The 17,765-nt window shown below is 37.6% G+C and overlaps 1 protein-coding gene across 1 annotated transcript in view; it reads right to left on the reverse strand.

Moving 5' to 3' along the window:
• The window catches only part of LOC100547940 (nebulin), a 51,561-nt gene that overhangs the window by 8,818 nt on the left and 24,978 nt on the right, over nucleotides 1–17,765 (reverse strand). Inside the window, exons 40-60 of the mRNA XM_031554315.1 lie at nucleotides 17,089–17,193; nucleotides 16,800–16,907; nucleotides 15,948–16,052; nucleotides 15,218–15,322; nucleotides 14,999–15,103; nucleotides 14,135–14,239; nucleotides 13,896–14,006; nucleotides 13,326–13,436; nucleotides 12,766–12,867; nucleotides 12,532–12,630; nucleotides 11,201–11,299; nucleotides 8,533–8,643; nucleotides 8,330–8,434; nucleotides 7,451–7,555; nucleotides 6,070–6,174; nucleotides 5,109–5,219; nucleotides 4,517–4,627; nucleotides 3,614–3,727; nucleotides 3,375–3,479; nucleotides 2,870–2,974; nucleotides 2,156–2,260 (exon numbers count right to left, since the gene is read on the reverse strand). Coding sequence (XP_031410175.1) covers nucleotides 2,156–2,260; nucleotides 2,870–2,974; nucleotides 3,375–3,479; nucleotides 3,614–3,727; nucleotides 4,517–4,627; nucleotides 5,109–5,219; nucleotides 6,070–6,174; nucleotides 7,451–7,555; nucleotides 8,330–8,434; nucleotides 8,533–8,643; nucleotides 11,201–11,299; nucleotides 12,532–12,630; nucleotides 12,766–12,867; nucleotides 13,326–13,436; nucleotides 13,896–14,006; nucleotides 14,135–14,239; nucleotides 14,999–15,103; nucleotides 15,218–15,322; nucleotides 15,948–16,052; nucleotides 16,800–16,907; nucleotides 17,089–17,193 — 2,232 coding nt within the window. The remainder of the gene's footprint in view (nucleotides 1–2,155; nucleotides 2,261–2,869; nucleotides 2,975–3,374; nucleotides 3,480–3,613; nucleotides 3,728–4,516; nucleotides 4,628–5,108; nucleotides 5,220–6,069; nucleotides 6,175–7,450; nucleotides 7,556–8,329; nucleotides 8,435–8,532; nucleotides 8,644–11,200; nucleotides 11,300–12,531; nucleotides 12,631–12,765; nucleotides 12,868–13,325; nucleotides 13,437–13,895; nucleotides 14,007–14,134; nucleotides 14,240–14,998; nucleotides 15,104–15,217; nucleotides 15,323–15,947; nucleotides 16,053–16,799; nucleotides 16,908–17,088; nucleotides 17,194–17,765) is intronic.

The raw sequence follows: 17,765 nt of genomic DNA on the forward strand, positions 1-17,765 counted from the left end.
CCCCCCGCCACATGCAGGGCCACCAACCTCCTCCATTGTGCTCCGGAGAACAAGGGGTCCCAGGGGTTCACAGTGGGGCCAGTGCTGTTTAACATTCATTAGTGACCTGGAGGCTGGGACAGAGGGCACTCTCAGCTAGCTTACAAATGGCACAGATATGGGAGGAGCGGCTGATAAACTCTGCAGTTGTGTTGGCATCTAAAGGGATGCTGACAGGCTGGAGAAAAGGGCTGGCGGGAAACTCATGAAGTGCATGGGGAAACGTGAAGTCCTGCACCTGGAGAGGAGTTGCCCCAGGCACCAGAACATGCTGGCTGGCTGACTGGGAAGCACCTCTGCAGAGAAAGGCCTTGGTGACCTGGTGCACAACAAGCTGACCGTGAGCCAGCCATGCACCCCTGGGGCAAGGAAGGCCAACAGACCCTAGCCTGCACTAGGAAGAGCAGTGGAGGGAGGTGATCCTTCCCCTCAGCACTGGTGAGGTCACACCTGGAGTGCTGTGATCAGTTCTGGGCTCCCAGTACAAGAGGGAGATGGAAAGATTCCAGCACAAGGCCACGGAGTTGATGAAGGGACTGGAACATATCTGATATGAAATGGGGCTTAGAGAGCTGGGACTCTTCAGCCAGTAGGACAGGAGACTTGGGAGGAACTAATCAGTAGGTGTAAATACCTGGAAGGAAAACAAGGGAGCAACTCTTCTCAGCAGTGCCCAGTGATGTGATGAGCAGTGATAGGCACGAGTTAAAAAATAGGAAATTCAATCTGAACATAGCAAAACATTTTGTTAATTGTGAGGCTGGTCAGATACCAGAGCAGGTTTCTCAGAGAGACTGCTGGGTCCTTCTGAATATCTAAATCCTTTGAGGTATTAAAAACTCAGAGCAGTGCAGGACAACCTGCCCTAGCTGAACTCGATTGAGCAAAGGAGCTGGAGTAGATTATGTCAAGAGGTGCCTTTCTACTTAAACTTCATTCTCTTATAAATAAAATGTGTTTGGGATGAGATTAAAAATACAACAAGTGCTTTCAGATTTTAGAAATTGACTGTAAGTAACAAATTGAATATTAATCATTAGAAAGATTAAGTCACAAGAAAAGGCAAAACTTTTAGAAAGTAACCCTCAGCTGGTGGATTATTGCCAAACCACAGTTAGCAACATTTAAAGAAGTGAGAGGGAAAAAGAATATTACTTTAAGTTGAATTAGCACCTGTAGAGTATTAAAAATCAATTGTTTTGTACCGAGCTAATTGCATCCTGGGTTCTTTTAACTCTCTGCATCTCTGGCGTCTTTTCAATAGTAGTTCCAGTTCCAATATCTTCTTTATATAAAATCTTAACATTCAGAATCAAGACAACAAGGTTAAGCATTCAAAACACAACATTATTTCTCCAAGAGAGCGAATGAAGTTTCACAACAGTGATTTGCACACAGGAGTGCAGGATGAAAGCAAACATGGAGGACCACCTGCAGTCACTGCCTTACTGCCCACCTCTCGTTTACACTGAGTGCCATTTGTGCAAAAACAGGGCTGATCATTTATATTTGTAGTTATGCATTTTAAGTAGACTTATCAAAACATCTTAGGAATGAATAACTAGAACAAATACTAGTTTAGTTTGTGCTTCCAGTTTCAGTTTGTTTGGGGATGTAACACACAAATTCCTTCCACCCAGTAGGCTCATGGTACTGGTGGCAAAATGATACAGCAGACAATAGGCACTTCATGGTAACACATGACATGTGAAACATCAGGCAGACAGTTCACTTTCCCCTGAAAGAAAGAAGTTGTACAGCAAGACTGCACTACTTACATGGCAACAGAACAAAAGAAAGGTGGACATTGGTAACATATCAAGCACAGGGATGATAGTTTAGCTATATGACAGCTAAATACATGAAAAAGACTGCAATCAGAGCACTCCACAAGTGACAGTAGATAAAAAGGAGTAGCTTACATCAGCTAAATCTGCTTACAATAAAACTAACTTCTTTGGAAAAAAATCTTATGCATATTTCAGCAGGTGAAGAACCTAAGTATGTATGAGGAAGTGCCTAAAATAATTATTGTATTAAACACATCACATTAAACCCTTGAGAGTCTTTTTCCTTGGAATTGCATTGAGCATTGAAAACAGAAAAATAACTGTACCGAGCTGAAATTCTTCTGGTTTTCCTTCACACGCAGCATTTCTGGTGTATCTTGTACAACTGTTACTTTTCCTTTACTGTTCTGTAGGTCCCACTGATACTGAAGCTGTTGAAAAAGTTGTAGTAAAAGCTGTAGTAAGAGGTCAAATGTCGACTTTATGCCATAAAAATTTACTCACAGAGCTTTCTTTGAAGCTAAGAAAAATATTTTCAAGTACACCTTTTAAGGTGTTCGTTTTAACATCACCATTAGTGATATTAAGACACACAGTTACAACTATTCTGACTTAAATTTGTAACAGGAGATCAGCTACCTTCATCAAAAATCTTGAGAGGTGCCAGATTGGGGCACCTTTCTCAACAATTAAAGATTTCAAGCCACAAGAGGGAGAAATTGTCCATGTTCCTGACCATACAATCTTGCATTTATTCCCATCTAACAAATTCTGTAACTGTAATTCTTTATTATTAGTAAAGGAACTATCAAAACACAGCAGAAAGAAGTTTTGTTCCAAGAAAGTCAGGGACTCATTTTGTTCCTCTGTGTGAGAGGGCTGCTGTATATACTGGGAAGCTCCTGGACGGGGATCACTGAGAATGTAAAGGTAGACCAGGAGGGATTCAGGTGTGGTATTTGGACCTTATTAAGTGACAAAATAAGCTGTACATTTTTTTATTGTTTGACAGTAACAATATTTACTGTGTGCACACATACCGTGCTGAAGTTCTTTTGATTCTCACGGACTCTCTGCATTTCTGGTGTGTCTGCTACAGGCACATAGTATGGCATGGTCCTTTCTGCCTCCTCCTTGTACTTTTTCTGATACAAAGTACAAAATGTATGCTATTAGTACAAAAGAACTAATAAACAGCCTGTCTCTACTTACTGTTGCATAATGCCCATCTCTATGGAAATCTGTGTACTTCTGTTTCAGATACACCTCTGTGCAGGATTCATTTTAAAGTTATTAAGGAATAGGAAAATTCAGCCACATTTACTTAAAACAGAAAATAGCTTTGGAACTGCAAAACCAGTAGAAATTACTGTTCCACTTCAGACAGCATTAAATAAATTAATTTCAATATTTAATTGTCACCGTTCTACCACCATCTGCTTTTCTGGTGTATCTCCTGTGACAGGAGGTCATTTAGCTGCTCCTGATTAGTATCCACTCAAGGTTCCCACATGAGCAGTGATTGTATCCCTTCACCCAAGATACCTGGCTTGAAAGGTTTTTGACTTGCTGGGCATGAATGATCTCTGGAGTATCGACAACACTGGTGTAGTTGGCCTTCTCCATTTCTGCCAACTGTTTGTATTTGATCTGTCAGGGAAAGCTGACATTTAGTTGACATTCATTGTACCTTAGCAATGACTTGCATTCAAACAAACACACACACACACACAATTTTTTTCCTTTAAAGACAGACAGCAGATAAGTGAGTCATACACACAGACCTGGCTAGCAATGTCAGTGGCATTCTTTGCTCTCACAAAATCGGGTGTTTCCAAAGCCAGTTCTGATAGACCTTTTCCTCTGATTTCTAATTCCAAGGCTTTTTTGTACTCTTTCTGCAGATGAAGACAATAAACAGATATTTTACTCATGTGAATGCTATCCCTTTGGCAATTTCAGGTATTTTCATGATCACACAGCTAAGCAGGACTACAACTTATATAAGCTTACATACACATGATGCCATCAGAGTGTGTACTTTATAACTTAAATATTGAAAACAAACAGTCTGAGATTTTCCAGTAAGGTCTAAAAGATGTACTTTGTATAGATGGGTATAATTCTTATCACTCTATGCCAACTCTGCCAAATCTTGCTGAGTATGTCTGCAATGTTGTGTGGTTATAAGATATCTGAATAACTCAAACATGCTGTTGTCAACCAGCACGCTCATCTTAAGGGTATATGTTAACAACTCATATCAAATTAAAACTAAAATGTTACTTTTTTCAGCTTCGGTCTGATGATATTAAAACCCTTAAAGTATGACCTAACTTTATCCTATGAAAATAGTCACTATTCAGTGTTTATTGTAACAGTCCACCCTGTAAATAAATCAGGTGAAGTCTGCATTTCATTCTCTGCTGGCCACCTCTCTCCATTGGGCTGGGGAAGAGTCCACCTTGGCCATCAGTCCTGTAGCAGTCAACAGCTGGCTGCTCTGAGTTTGGCCTGGGCAGGTGGAACTGCCCACCAGCCTTGCAGTTTTGAGACACCCAGAAAGCATTCATCATTTAAAAGGAGCTCTTTGCTTCATTAATATTAGTCATCATAGACATTCTATTTTATTTTTTTCTGTCCACTCAGGAGTTTGCAGGTAGTGACTACATACTGGTGTTACGTACCTCATTCAGGATCTGAGTTGCATTCTTTGCTCTTAACATGTCTGGAGTCTCCTCCAAAACTGATAGTCCTTTACCTTTGACACCCTCCTCCAGATCCTTCCTGTATTCTTTCTGTGGAAGAAGAAAAAGCACAAAGCCAGACTACAGAAGAGTTCTACACACTCCAGCTGTATTGCAAAAATGAAAAAAAAAAAAAACAAAAACCAACAACAAAACTAAACTAAAAGCTCCAAATTAAAGAAGGACTTTTGAAAACAGCAAAGAATATTTTTTAGGGTTATAAAAGAGCCACTGCAATGGAACAGAGTGTAATTATTGTTGTTCAAGAGAAACTGCTAGGGCACACACGTACACACTCCACTACAGGACAGTTATGTTGAAGTATGTCAGAAAGGGACACAGTAAACGTGAATACAGTTAACAAAAAACAGTTAAGTGTCCATGACAAATTAGGTCACAACACAAGATATATGAAAACATGCTTAAAGTGAATGGTTAGGAAAAAGAAAGTGGTGAAGGAAAAAATAGTGTTGAGAATACTTAGTGGAATTATTTAACTCGTAAGAGGAAACAAAAACAGAGTAACTGCTACCTCGCTTGCTATTTTGGTTGCATATTTGACATGTAATAAGGATGGTGTTATCTCCAAGCCAGTAAGGTTTCTGCCCTTAATGGACTCTTCAAAGTCCCTCTTATATTCTTTCTAATGAGAATAAGAAGAAAAAAAGCAAAATAGCAAATACTTATCACATTATTCTTAATTACATGAAAAATTTCTGGGAGAACAGAGAAGGAGCAGCAGTTTGGTATTAATGGCACAGTGATGATCTTCTACAGCCAGTGCTGCAGATAGCTAAATTAATCAGTCTTCTTTCTGTTGAAGTCCCTTAAATAGCTCATTACTTCCAGTGCAGATATGACCTGGCATTATGTTTGTTTGTTTGTTTCCTACATATTTGTATGTGCAGAGAAAACATTTAATGGAGTCATTCAAACACAACGAATGAGGGCCTCATACAAATGTTTTTCAACACGAGTAAGCCTTCATCTGCAACAGAACAAGATAATATTCAAACAAACAAAAAATAACTGCCTTAGGAAATAGAATGACAGTGAAGAACACTGTGACAATGGAGACAAAACAGGCAGTAAGTGGGTTTTTCAAACACAGAGTTCTCAGGTGAAAAGGATAACCAGCACATTTTCTGTGGACGATGGTAGCTGACATACATAACATGTTCCTGTGGCAAGAGTTTAAGTGAAGTGTTTTGCATTCTGCATTTCTTCTAGACACTCAAAGGTTTCCTTAAGCTCAATTTACTGACAGCTTCTTGTTGAAAAATTACAGAAAATATACACTTCACAGTGACACAGGAAAACGATACGATTCCGAAATAATGTCCTACAACCAGTATAAAGAAATGTGACAATTTTTCAAACTTTTCAAACAAGACACAAATATAATTGCAAGTGTAAATCAATGTGAAAGTTTAACTATAAAAAAAATAGATGTTAAAGTTTCTCTAGCCTATACGTGTTCATTTTAACCTTACCTCACTCTGCATGAGCTGAGATTCCTTCGCAGTTAGGTATGTTGGAGTTTCAAAGTCCAGCATAGGTTTACCTTTTTCCTTCTCATACTTTTCTTTGTATTTCACCTAAGAAGAAAGGAAAACAGTTACCCTTCAAAATAATCAAATAACTTAATTCTTCAGCTAGTATATGCCTACTGTGATCAACTGATCTCTTGTAAAAAATGAACTTCTGACACCGATCATCTTTCTGAAATACATTATTATTGACCTTAAGATGTAAAATCAAAGGTCAGCCTTGCAGCTCAGTGTGTATGGCATAAAATTCTAGTGACATATTTCCTATTGCAGAGAATAATCAGCATCAGCTCTGATTTCAAGAAATAACTGATGACAAGAAGGAAGACAGGAAGTGTACAAATCTAACCTGAAAGCATTCAATCTGCTCCTGATGATGGTTGAGTTCAGCCATGTTAATAAATTGCTTTCATGTTAGTGGGAGGGCTTGAGAAGATACAACTCAGCATCTTCTTCCCTAAGCCTGTGTGTTTGTATCCAGTGAGTAAACTGTCCCCACAGTTAATGTATTTCTGCTTCACCATACAGTATCCTGTCTTTTGTGTCTTTTCATACTGCTGCAGGAGGCAATGCTCTGTCCTGGGCTCAGACCAATCTCAATCTCACACCAGAGCAACAAGTGGTTGCTCTTCCACTACATTTGGACTACTATGCAATTTTCACAGTTCTGTGCCATTTTTCTGCAGCAGAACATAATCTACAGCCCTTCATGTTCCAGTAGTAACTTCTCTCTTGCTTTAGGCCCAATAAATACCTGGAATGAGGTGGACTAAAAGACCAAACCTAAGGATAAATGCCCTCTTTTGAGGAAAAAAAGTGCCAACAGACATACCTAAGAGTAGCAGTAGGTATTGTTTTCATTAAAGGAATTATGCATGCAGAAAAAGAGTGGCAGAGTTCTCCTTTGTATCACTTGAGACTAGAATGGACAAAGCAACTGAAATTTGCTCTCAGTTACAGTATTTTTTTTCAATTTCTAGTTTGAGATTATCAGGTCTATTTTTGTACAGATAAAATCCCCTTAGTAAAAGTATTATGCTGAGTATAATACAGTAATTATATCACTGTGTAACACCATCCAGATATAACATGAATAAGTAAACAGGAGATTTACTCTAAAATGAAGAACTCATGTTTTGTATGCGTTCTAAACTTGCAAATGTACAAATATTTCTCACTGACTTTTGTCCTCTCAAGCATGCAGTGTTCAAAAAGCAGACTGGCACAAATTTCTATACATCAGAGAACTTGGTAGGGTGGTTTCAGTGGTGGAGACTTCAGAACTCAATGAGTATGGTTAATGAGAAACGCGTGACCAACTTACGTGGCTCTGCAGTTCTGATGCCTCCCTTAGATGAACCTGTTCAAGATTATCTGGCACCAAATGGTAGTGACCCTTACTCTTCTCATATTGCTTCTTGTACTGGTACTGAAGGGAAGGTGTCAAAAATCATCTCAATAAAAAAAAATCCCTCAGCAAATCTATTTCTTAGGTCCAATCAAAGCAACATTTCAATGGAACATCAAAGAGAAATTAGAAATACAAAAAGCAAAACAAAAACAAGAAGTTTAACTCTCAGCATCAAATCATTTTTAAAGATGTGAGTTGGCTTTTTTGATCATTTAATTGCAGCAAAATTTTTTCAAAACCAGGAATGAAAAAAAAAAGAAGACAAAAAGTAAACAAAAAAAAAGAAAGGAAACAACAGTGGGTACATAAAAAGACTGCCAGGCAGCAAGGATTTTCGTATTTCCTCAATAAAATTTTCAAGTATTTTGTTAGAAGTACCTCTACAGTAGGAGGACATTAAACATAAAAATGAAATGAAAAAGCAGAAGAAAAAAAAGTTTTAAATATAGTAAGCAATAAAGAAAAAATAAAAAAGAAAGAAGAAAATAGTATTTGTTAGTGAGATGAGATCAGTTAAAATGTAATAAAGAAGGAATCCACTGAAAATGATTAGTGGATTTAAAATACTAGCAGCTCATAAAGATTACACTTCCAGAGAACAAATGTGAGAAAGTTGCTAGTTCACTAGGAAACAACTGTTAGAAAGTAGAGAAGAGATCACTACCAGGTGATGGCCCATGAACTATAGCAAAGGGAGTAATCATTAAAGAAATAATTAGCAGAGATCAGTTCAGGCTGGAATCAGTAGGAATGGAAAAGTCAAATGGATCTGGGGTTAGTTAATGATCTTACAGCACTGGCGAGTTGGCTTGTATTCAGGACATGGTTCATGATCAGCGACTCAGACATGTCTGTGACAGGCTTATGAAGTTTCTTTAGATCTGCTTTGTATTTCACCTGTGAATATGAAAGGATAAACGACATCAGTGAAGATGGAGGAAGCCTTTCCCATAGAAAATTTGAAACTTTTAGTGGAAATGTATAAGTGGGCATACCTCACTAGCCATGTTGTGAGCATCTTTCATGGTCTTGTAGATTTTAGCCTCCTTTAAATCATACTTTGGCCTTTTACCCTTCTCTTTGGAAAAGTTCTCCTTGTATTTCACCTAAATGTAAAAACAACAAGATATTACATCTGTTCGCAAGTATTCACCTTGGCTGTGGAAGGCAAACAGACCGTAGTACATTCTGACTGAAAGCAGAATAACAAAACTGCAGTAACTTGAAGGCATCCATTAGAATAAAAGTTATTTTAAAGATCATCTAATATGGAAAGAAAATCTACATCTGCATTTAGGAAATATCACTTTCAGTCGATGCACATGTAACATCTCATTGTAAAAACAGTAACAAACACAGACAAGAGACGTGTTGACAAGATATGGACAAGTTCTGATCCTCTGTGAGATGAATTTCTCATTCAGTGGCAACTGTGCATACACATAAGACATTTCACAAAGAGACAAAAACTGACAAAGCACAAGGAGTGTTGAAAATAAGCTTCTAACATACTTCTTGGAGAAACACGAGCTTTGAAAACCACCTCAGGACACACCAGCATCAAAGACCATCAACATATCAAACACATAAATACTCACTGTTAAACACATATTGTGTTTGTAGAAAACAGAGACATAATAATGACCACATACACAGGATTCTAGGAATTAGACTGGATAAGGGGCTTAGCAACACTTCCAGAAAACAGATTAATATCAGCAAGGTAAACTGGATCAATGTAAGCTGTAGTATTTCAGCAAACCCAGGCTGGAGGCACATATACCAGGCTGACAACAATAGGAGTTTGGCTAATGACTTCAAAGAGGACATCTTCATCCATCACAACTCCTCCACCCCTGCTGTTAAAGGGTAACTCCTCACTATTTCTTGCATATCTGCAAGAGGTTGTTCCATTAGGAACGGATTTGTTTTAGTATATATTTGCTGCCAAAGATTCACAAAATTGTTTCTGAGGAGTTATGGAAGACTGTAAGAAAAAAAACCTCAAAGAATTCATGACTGGCCTGCTTGAATGTAGAATAAAATCACTTGGTATAATCATATTTCACACTTCTGAATTCACTGGCGTATTCTTGCCCATCCATCATCATGCAGTTCATGCTCCATAATGCCACTGCTCTTTTGTTTTGCAAAACATGCAGCATTCAGGTAAAGCACACAGTGAAACAGGTAAATGTACAAATTATGGAGCTGCTGTAAGAGAACAATACTCAACATTTTTGACATTAAAAGAATCAGTGTTAGTTCTGACCTTGTGGAAATAGGCAAGCATACAAGAATCTGTTAAGTTATGGAAGCTATGCAACATATGTTGAAGATCAGACCATCGTGCCAAAGAGTTCACTGCTTTTAAGCCCAGAAATATTACTGAAGAACTATACAAAACTAAAAGCAAGCCTGCTTGACAGTTGAAATACAACAACAAAAAAAAGAGAAGTGGATAAACAAGCTGCTTTAAGAAGAAGCTTCGCAAAGATGACACAATGTTTCGTAAAGAATAAATTCATGAGAAGAAATGCCCAAGAGAAAAACAAAGTGAAAGGTGATTGGTATTGGCCAATTGGTATTTCCCCCCTTACCACTCTAAAATAGCTGATTTGCAATCAGGACCAAAATCTCAAAGCGAGTTTGTAAGACTAAGAGGAGAGCTGGCTGGCCTTGGAGCAAAGGCACGGGAAAGGAGGAGGAGCTCATTATCACTGGATAGAAATAAACATCATTTCTTCTTTTTCTTGTAGAGCAGTTGTTCCAGACGAGGTGCCAGTTTAAGTGTCCTCAGCAGTACCAAAACGATTCTTGCTTTCCCCAACAAGCACGGTGGCAGTCATTAAAGCATGCAAACTTACATGCAGTACTTGTGGCTAGATACAGAAAAAAAAACATAATCCTCCTTTTTCATTTGCAAATACAGGTGCCAAACCAAAATGGCATGGATCTGCCTGCTGCACTTCAAAACTGTCATGCAGCCATAGGCCTTTTGTTTTCCAAAGCTTCTGAGACAGCAAGAAATGTAAGAAAACATTCGCTCTCAGATCACTACAGCCACACTTCTACCTAGGGCTTATTTAATCATACACCATTATGCCACTCCAGAACAATGTAAACAGAGTAGTTTAAATATGAACAGAATTATTAAAAAAAATAATAATAATAAAATTAATGTGAATATTCTGCATGTGGAATGACTTTTCACTTGAAATAACCATAGCATTGTTCGGGTTTGGCATAAACATTTCTGTTTTTCATACAGCCTTGGAAAAACCAGCTCAAGCTTATATTGCTGCTTTTAGGCTTTTGGGGTGATAGAGGTGAGCTTCCACACTGCATGAGTGCATTGGAACTTCTATTACAAACAACAAAGTTTCAAAACCATCATGGAAGGCACAGCAGCGTTTCAAGCCTCAAGAGGTGTTTCTGGAAGAGACATTCCCCATGCACACAACTCCCATGCACAGTCTTTCCAAGTGGGAAAAAAAGGCACATCTAAATATGCAGTCTCAACATTCAACACCTTTGACAGAAGAAGACCCGGCGTAGCTGGTGCATCATAGATCCTTTAGCAACACAGAGTTGTAAGTACACAGGAAAGAGACAGATGCATAAAAATGGCATTCCCAGTCACGTCACTTAAGATTATCTTACATGACTACTTAGCATATTAGCTTTCTTAAACGTTCTCATCCATGGTGTATCATAAGATGCAGCTCCGTGCCCTCTCACATGCCGCTTCAGGTATTCCGCCTACAATGCGCAGCAAGAGAGCAAGATCAGAACTGCATTTCTTTATGCATGATGTGATGAAAGCGTGAAGTGGTAAGAAAGAACCAAGTAGAACTCAGGTCCTGGTGGGAGAAAACTCGCAGGAAACCATCTGCTTCAAACGAGCTGGAGAACATGACCATTGCAAAAGAGTACACAAGCTTCTGTTAGCATACCGACTCCAAAATAGAAGATTTAAGACACTAACTAGAAAGAAAGTGGATGAAAGAAACTGCATGTTCATTGCACGAGGGATGACTATGAAGAGTTAGGTAAAAGGCTGCTTCTTTTAAAGCCAGTACCCAGAAATGAGGGGGAGTGGAGAAGAAAGCATGTCTAACATGCCAGCCTTAGTACTGTATACAAGTGCTTCATTTCCTTTTTTCATACAAGCGAATCACCAGCATATCTCCATCTATTTCACCCAGAGACAAAACATGTACTACAAACTCAAGGCATTTAAAAAACAGCTTCCAATACCAGCAACCCTTAATTTTAAACAACACTTTTCTGAAAACAGCTGGCTTTTAGAGGCAATGGCTAACTTCGGTTTTAATCTATAGGACATACAGACTTAGGCAACCTACTAGGATCTAATAGAGTCTTGTAAGAAGGCCAGTTGACTCCTTGCATACCAACTGTTTTCAGCATTTCACAGAATTATACATTTGTGATAGTTATTCAGAAATCTGTATGTTTCTGTATTTTAACTTTCCGTACGCCATCAAAATGTGAGACTGCACACTGAAGAATTATAAATGTCATTTTCAAGAAGATGGAAACATACAAGGATTTTAGAGATGACAGAATAAAATACAGAGAAATTAAATGTCCCACCTCCTCACTTCTCTTGCCCATACAGAAGGATTACTTCTGCTCCCATTGAAGTTAGCAGAGTTCTAGCATCTGGGCACAGTTTTCCACCAGTCCAGTCTTTGTGAAAGTGACTGGGTGCACTTTAGGAAAGTCACATTCACTGAATAAATAACTACAAGAAAGTGGTGGATCACATCTGACAGCAAGCAGAATCAGACTCTCAGTTCAGTGTTTGTTCAACCTCACATTGGGATGTACCTTATACGTTAAGGTGTTCCTTTAAAAATATTCCCTTGTTATTTAATCTAGAAATAATTCCAGTCAAAATATTATTCTAGAAGTTACTGTTATGCTTCTTTCCCTCAGTGCTTCCAACTTTCACAGCTTTGTGTTATTACCTGACTGGTTAGCTTGGACACTTCCTTTGCCAGCTCAATATCTGGACGTCCCAGCATGGTTACACCAAGGCCAGCTTCTCCACGCTTTTTATATTCAATCTAGCAAAGAAAAGATATTTATGTATATTTTAGTACCGATGAAATGCTCTTTTGATTGTTCTATAATATCGTTTTTAATAGTAAAATTAGTGCTATAAAAACTATAAAGAAGATTTAAAAAGAAAAAACACTCACATCACTAATCAACTTAGCAGCCTGAGTTGCTTTCTTAATATCTGGGCGATCTGCAATAGGTGTGTAGTGCAGCTTTGACTTGGCATCTTTCTTGTATTCAATCTAATCCACGGTGACAGACAAAGGAAAAAAAGATTACTGAGTTTGTTCATGAGGAAATTACCTAATAATGATAGAGCAATGTTGCTGGGAAAGCATATGGGACTTTTTAAAAAATGATTTTACAAAGAATCGATTTGGGAATCTGTTTTTGCACGTGGTCAAATTGCACAAGAAATAAGCATACACAATTCTGACTATATTTGAAGGAATTAAATAAGTTATTTACATGCTTTATGTAAGATTACTTCACATTATTAACTATAAATATGATTTTCAAAAGACATTCTCTATTTAAATGCACTTTTACATCTGTAAGAATTTGCAGCTCTGTCCTTCAGAATTATAGCTGGACGAGGAGGCTGGGAGAAACCCAGAAGTGTGTAGATTTTTGTCAGGTGACTTTGATTTAATTTTCTTACACAAACCAGTTAATTAATGAAAACACAAAACAAACTTACTGTACTCTGTTTTTTAGCAACTTCCATGGCATGTTTCACTTCAGGAGGCTCCAGCATGATAGAATAATTAGACTTGCCTTTCTCCTTCACAAAGTTCTTTTTATAGTTTGTCTACGAAGAACAAAAAGGGCAATGAGTGATTTTTTTCTTTATTTCACAGCAAGGTAGATGCTACTGAAGCTTACAAACAAGTTCACTGAAGCTGTTAAGACAGATAAAATGCAGTGTCTTAAGCCTCAAATATTAAGGCCACTGTGTATTTGTCGTAATCTACATTTCACATTACATAAACTGGCTATTTGGAGGATTTAAAACTGTGTTCTATTAAAAATGAAACCTGAATTAAGGACACTCATCCATTTGCACTCAAGTCCGTCTCTTTTCTCCAGAGTGTTTCAACAATATTCCAACTGTTCCCACAATTCCAAATTGTAACAATTTATCTTTGCTGAATACTTGTGCATTTTATGGTAAGAGTCAACCATGTAAACTCAAATATGAAACATTCTCATCAATTATAGGTACCAGCTATCAATCTCACAGCAACTTAGTACTGCAGAAGTTACTTACATCACTGACGTTCTTGGTCACCTCTTTCACATGAGCAGTGTCTCTTGTCTCAGGTAGGGTTGTGTAAGACCCACGTGGTAGCTGTTTCTTGCTGTGTTCTTTGTATTTGTTCTGAAAGCATAGGAGAAAAATAGGTTAAAAGACAACACACACACACACACACACACACTCTGACCCAATATTTAAAGGATAACATAAAGGATTCATAAACATGAATAAATAACTTTCAGATGTGTTACCTCAGACACCAGAGAGCTGACGTTCTTAGCCAGGAGGATCTGAGGTGTATCTGGAACAACCAGGCATGTTCCTCGAGCTTTGTTGTGCTTCTCTTTGTATTTTATCTAGCAAGGAGAAAATATATCATTTTAAGCATTGTTTTGTGATGATTTCAAAAGAGACTGCTATTGTTCTCACTGCTTTTTAGGTGCAGATCATTTTATATTTTGATGTTTTCCAAGACAAATTTGTTCCAGGCTCCAAACCCATACAGCTCTCAATTGGAATATTACTAATATGTGAAATATATTAATTCAATACATTTCTAGTAATTCTTAAAGATATACTGCATTAAGAACAAGTTAGGACAAGTTTGCTTTTTGTTGTTTTTTTGTTTTGTTTTGTTTACTCCAGGCAACGTTTTTGTTTCAATAAGGTTAATCTATAGGTAAGAAAAGCCCTAGTGTATTCAGGCAAAGTTAAAATTTAAATATTTAATTGCAAAGGCCATATATTTGTTCAGTAACATTTACAAGATCAAATTTATTCAGATTTTACCAGTTTGTCATTGAAATACATTAATTAAATAATTGATAGCGAGAACAACTTTTCAAATCATAGACTCATCGAATGGCCTGGGTCGAAAAGGACCACAGTACTCATCCATTTCCAACCCCCTGCTGTGTGCAGGGTCGCCAACCAGCAGCCCAGGCTGCCCAGAGCCACATCCAGCCTGGCCTTGAATGCCTGCAGGGATGGGGCATCCACAGCCTCCTTGGACAACCTGTTCCAGTGCTTCACTTCATTCTTAATTCAAACAGCCAACAAAGTAGCTTTTGTAGTAAGTTCAAGAAGAATCAAGAAGTGAATGCTCAAGTACTTACATCACTTGCCAAGATGGCATTGTTTAAAGCCAACACTGTGTTCTTATCATCTGTGACAGAGAGTTTGCATCCCTTCAGGAATTCTCGGTCCAGTTTGTATTCGTACTGCAGAAATCAACAAGATTAGAAAAAAAAGAATCCCAGATCTACTACAATTTTTAATTGTGAAAAGGAAAAATGAGGGGAAAGGGAATATTCAGGTTGTTCAGACTTTCTTACATCGCTCTGCTGGAGGGATGACTTGGCTGCTTGGACAAAGTCAGGCCTATCAGCAATCCAGTGCCAATGAGCCTTGGCTGCTTCATATTTCTTCTTATAATCCAGCTGTTCACAGGCAAACATGAAGAAAAAACAACAGTTTAATGCTGTGTACTTGACAGATAAAATTCATATAAATGCAAATTCTCTTTCAGTTTGGATAAGTAAAAGATGTAAGAAATTACATCCAGATCAGATCAGGGCTTCCCTTTGAATTATGTGCAATCCTGGAGAAATCCATTTACTTTAATTAATCAACTGCTGGGTCAATAAAGTTACATGAATGACTGAAAAGATGTTTTAACTTTGAGGAAGGTAAGTGCTTTCAGTTCTTTGCTTATTGCATTGGATGTTGGGTCACCAATAATAAAAAACAAATGAGAACTTCTCATTAAGCTCTCACTCCTTCTACAAGAACATTATCACAGTTTTTTTTTCAAAAGAGGGCAAAGCTAGAAGAATAGTAGGTGTGGGACATTCAAGAAATCTCAGGTGATCTCAAGAACTTGCAAGAATGAGTACTTTAGTATGAAACACATTAACACGTATTTAATTCAAGCAGCATAAGAAGTAGAAATCATGTCCAAGCTCAAAGAATTTCAATAGAATTTAAAATAATTCCCCTAGTCACCATTGCTGGTCTCAACCACTGTGCATAACAGAAGTACAGTACTGATCAAACTCAACTCACATTGCTGTTCAGCTTGTAAGCGTGTCGTGGAGTCTTAATATGAACTGAATCTGCTACAACATTGCAGTGGGATTTATTCCTCTCATACACTTCTTTGTATTTCAGCTAAAGAAAGAAAACATAAAAAATGTTTACAAAGATGATAACACACAAAATCCAGCAACTTCAATAGGAAAAGCAGCAAAACATTAAAACCACAATATTAAAAATCGCTCCTGTAAAGATAAAATCTTCACAGAAAAAAGAAATTTCATTAATACAACATAGTATCAACTGTCTGCTGGAAAGAAGGGCCCTCGTCAAGGAATGTATAACGTAGCAGGCAGAACTCACCATGAAGCAGACTAACAAAATCCACACATGAAGGGTAATTCTGTCTGCTTCTACTTTCCTGCACTCAATAGAAATGCTTTAAAGAAACCTATCTTCTGATGGGCACACTCAGTGTCTTCCAAAAATCCCTTTACAGATTCTGAAATGTAGCAATTATTTTGGAACCAGTGTACTTCAATTCACAGATCACTTTTGAAAAATCTTTATTTATTAATGACCCACTACTGTGGATTAGATACCAAATCCAGTTCTGAATTTCATTATGCATTGAGGACCACTCTAACCCAGCAAAAATATTCCAAGAGCTACTGCAGAACCTGACATGAAAAAGGTCCTGAGCAATTTTATATTCAACTGATTTTTTCAGAAAAGACATTATATACATTCAGAGTTTTATATGCAAGCAAAAATCAACACACTAACGAGAAGCTATTTTTTATGCCTGTTTCACAGGTGTTCAAAATACTACTTATCAAGGTAAAAAGTTAACTGTGTGTGTGTTTTTGGTGATTCACTTACATCACTTATTCTGTCCTTGACCTTGCGCACGTGCAGCAGCATCGGGGTGTCATGAATTGTAGTGTAGCCTTTAGGCTTTGCTTTGTTATATTCCAACTTGTAAATAATCTGAAGATACAAATTAGAGATCACATTATTTCTTGACAGTGTTGGTGTCAGTGGAAAAAAAAAAAATCAGGATGAGAAACAATTTTTTTTTGTTTGTTTTTTAAGTGATTATTGAAATAATTATTTTCAAAGGGCAGAATTTAGGAAGGAAGTACAGTTGTAAGGGACTGACCACACTTACATCACTAATCTGTTTGTTGACTTTTGCAGTCCTTAAGTTTTCTGGAGTATCCACAACTGTGGTATACTTATCTTTCTTCTTTTCATAGTCCTTTTTGTACTCAACCTAGTGATTGGCAAAGAGACCACGTTAACCACACAAACCAAGGGAAAGCAGCTCCAGGAGTTACACGTTTATATTCACACAAGAAACTGCAAAACCCTTTCACCAAAGCCAACGAAAACTGAACATGCAAAACAAACCAAACTCTGCAAACCTCTTATCTGCCCTGGAGGATGTCTACTTGCACAATTTTATATTTCTTTCACTGAATCATAAAACTTCACTTCTAAGTCCATGATTAAGTGAATAAAGCAACCTCAGCAGGTCAGTGATTTTTTTAATTCTTAATGGGATGAGGTCTTACTTTAGAATATTCATCAGAACAAAAAGAGATGTAAAACATCTTACACAACAGAAGATAAAAGCATCCACTGAACCATCATAATGCCAGGCTACTTTAAAGTCACTGGCAGCAGAATCTGTATCTTAATAATTTCTTAAAGATTACCTTGTTTTACTTGGGACTCTGAACAGTTTTCAGAGGATTCAATGAGAACAGATTGTATCTCAAGAATGGTAATCCACTGTAGACAGCCTCAGGGCAGGTGGAAGAGATTGGAACATACATTCAAAAA

Source organism: Meleagris gallopavo, chromosome 7, assembly GCF_000146605.3.
Source record: "Meleagris gallopavo isolate NT-WF06-2002-E0010 breed Aviagen turkey brand Nicholas breeding stock chromosome 7, Turkey_5.1, whole genome shotgun sequence".
Taxonomy (NCBI): domain Eukaryota; kingdom Metazoa; phylum Chordata; class Aves; order Galliformes; family Phasianidae; genus Meleagris; species Meleagris gallopavo.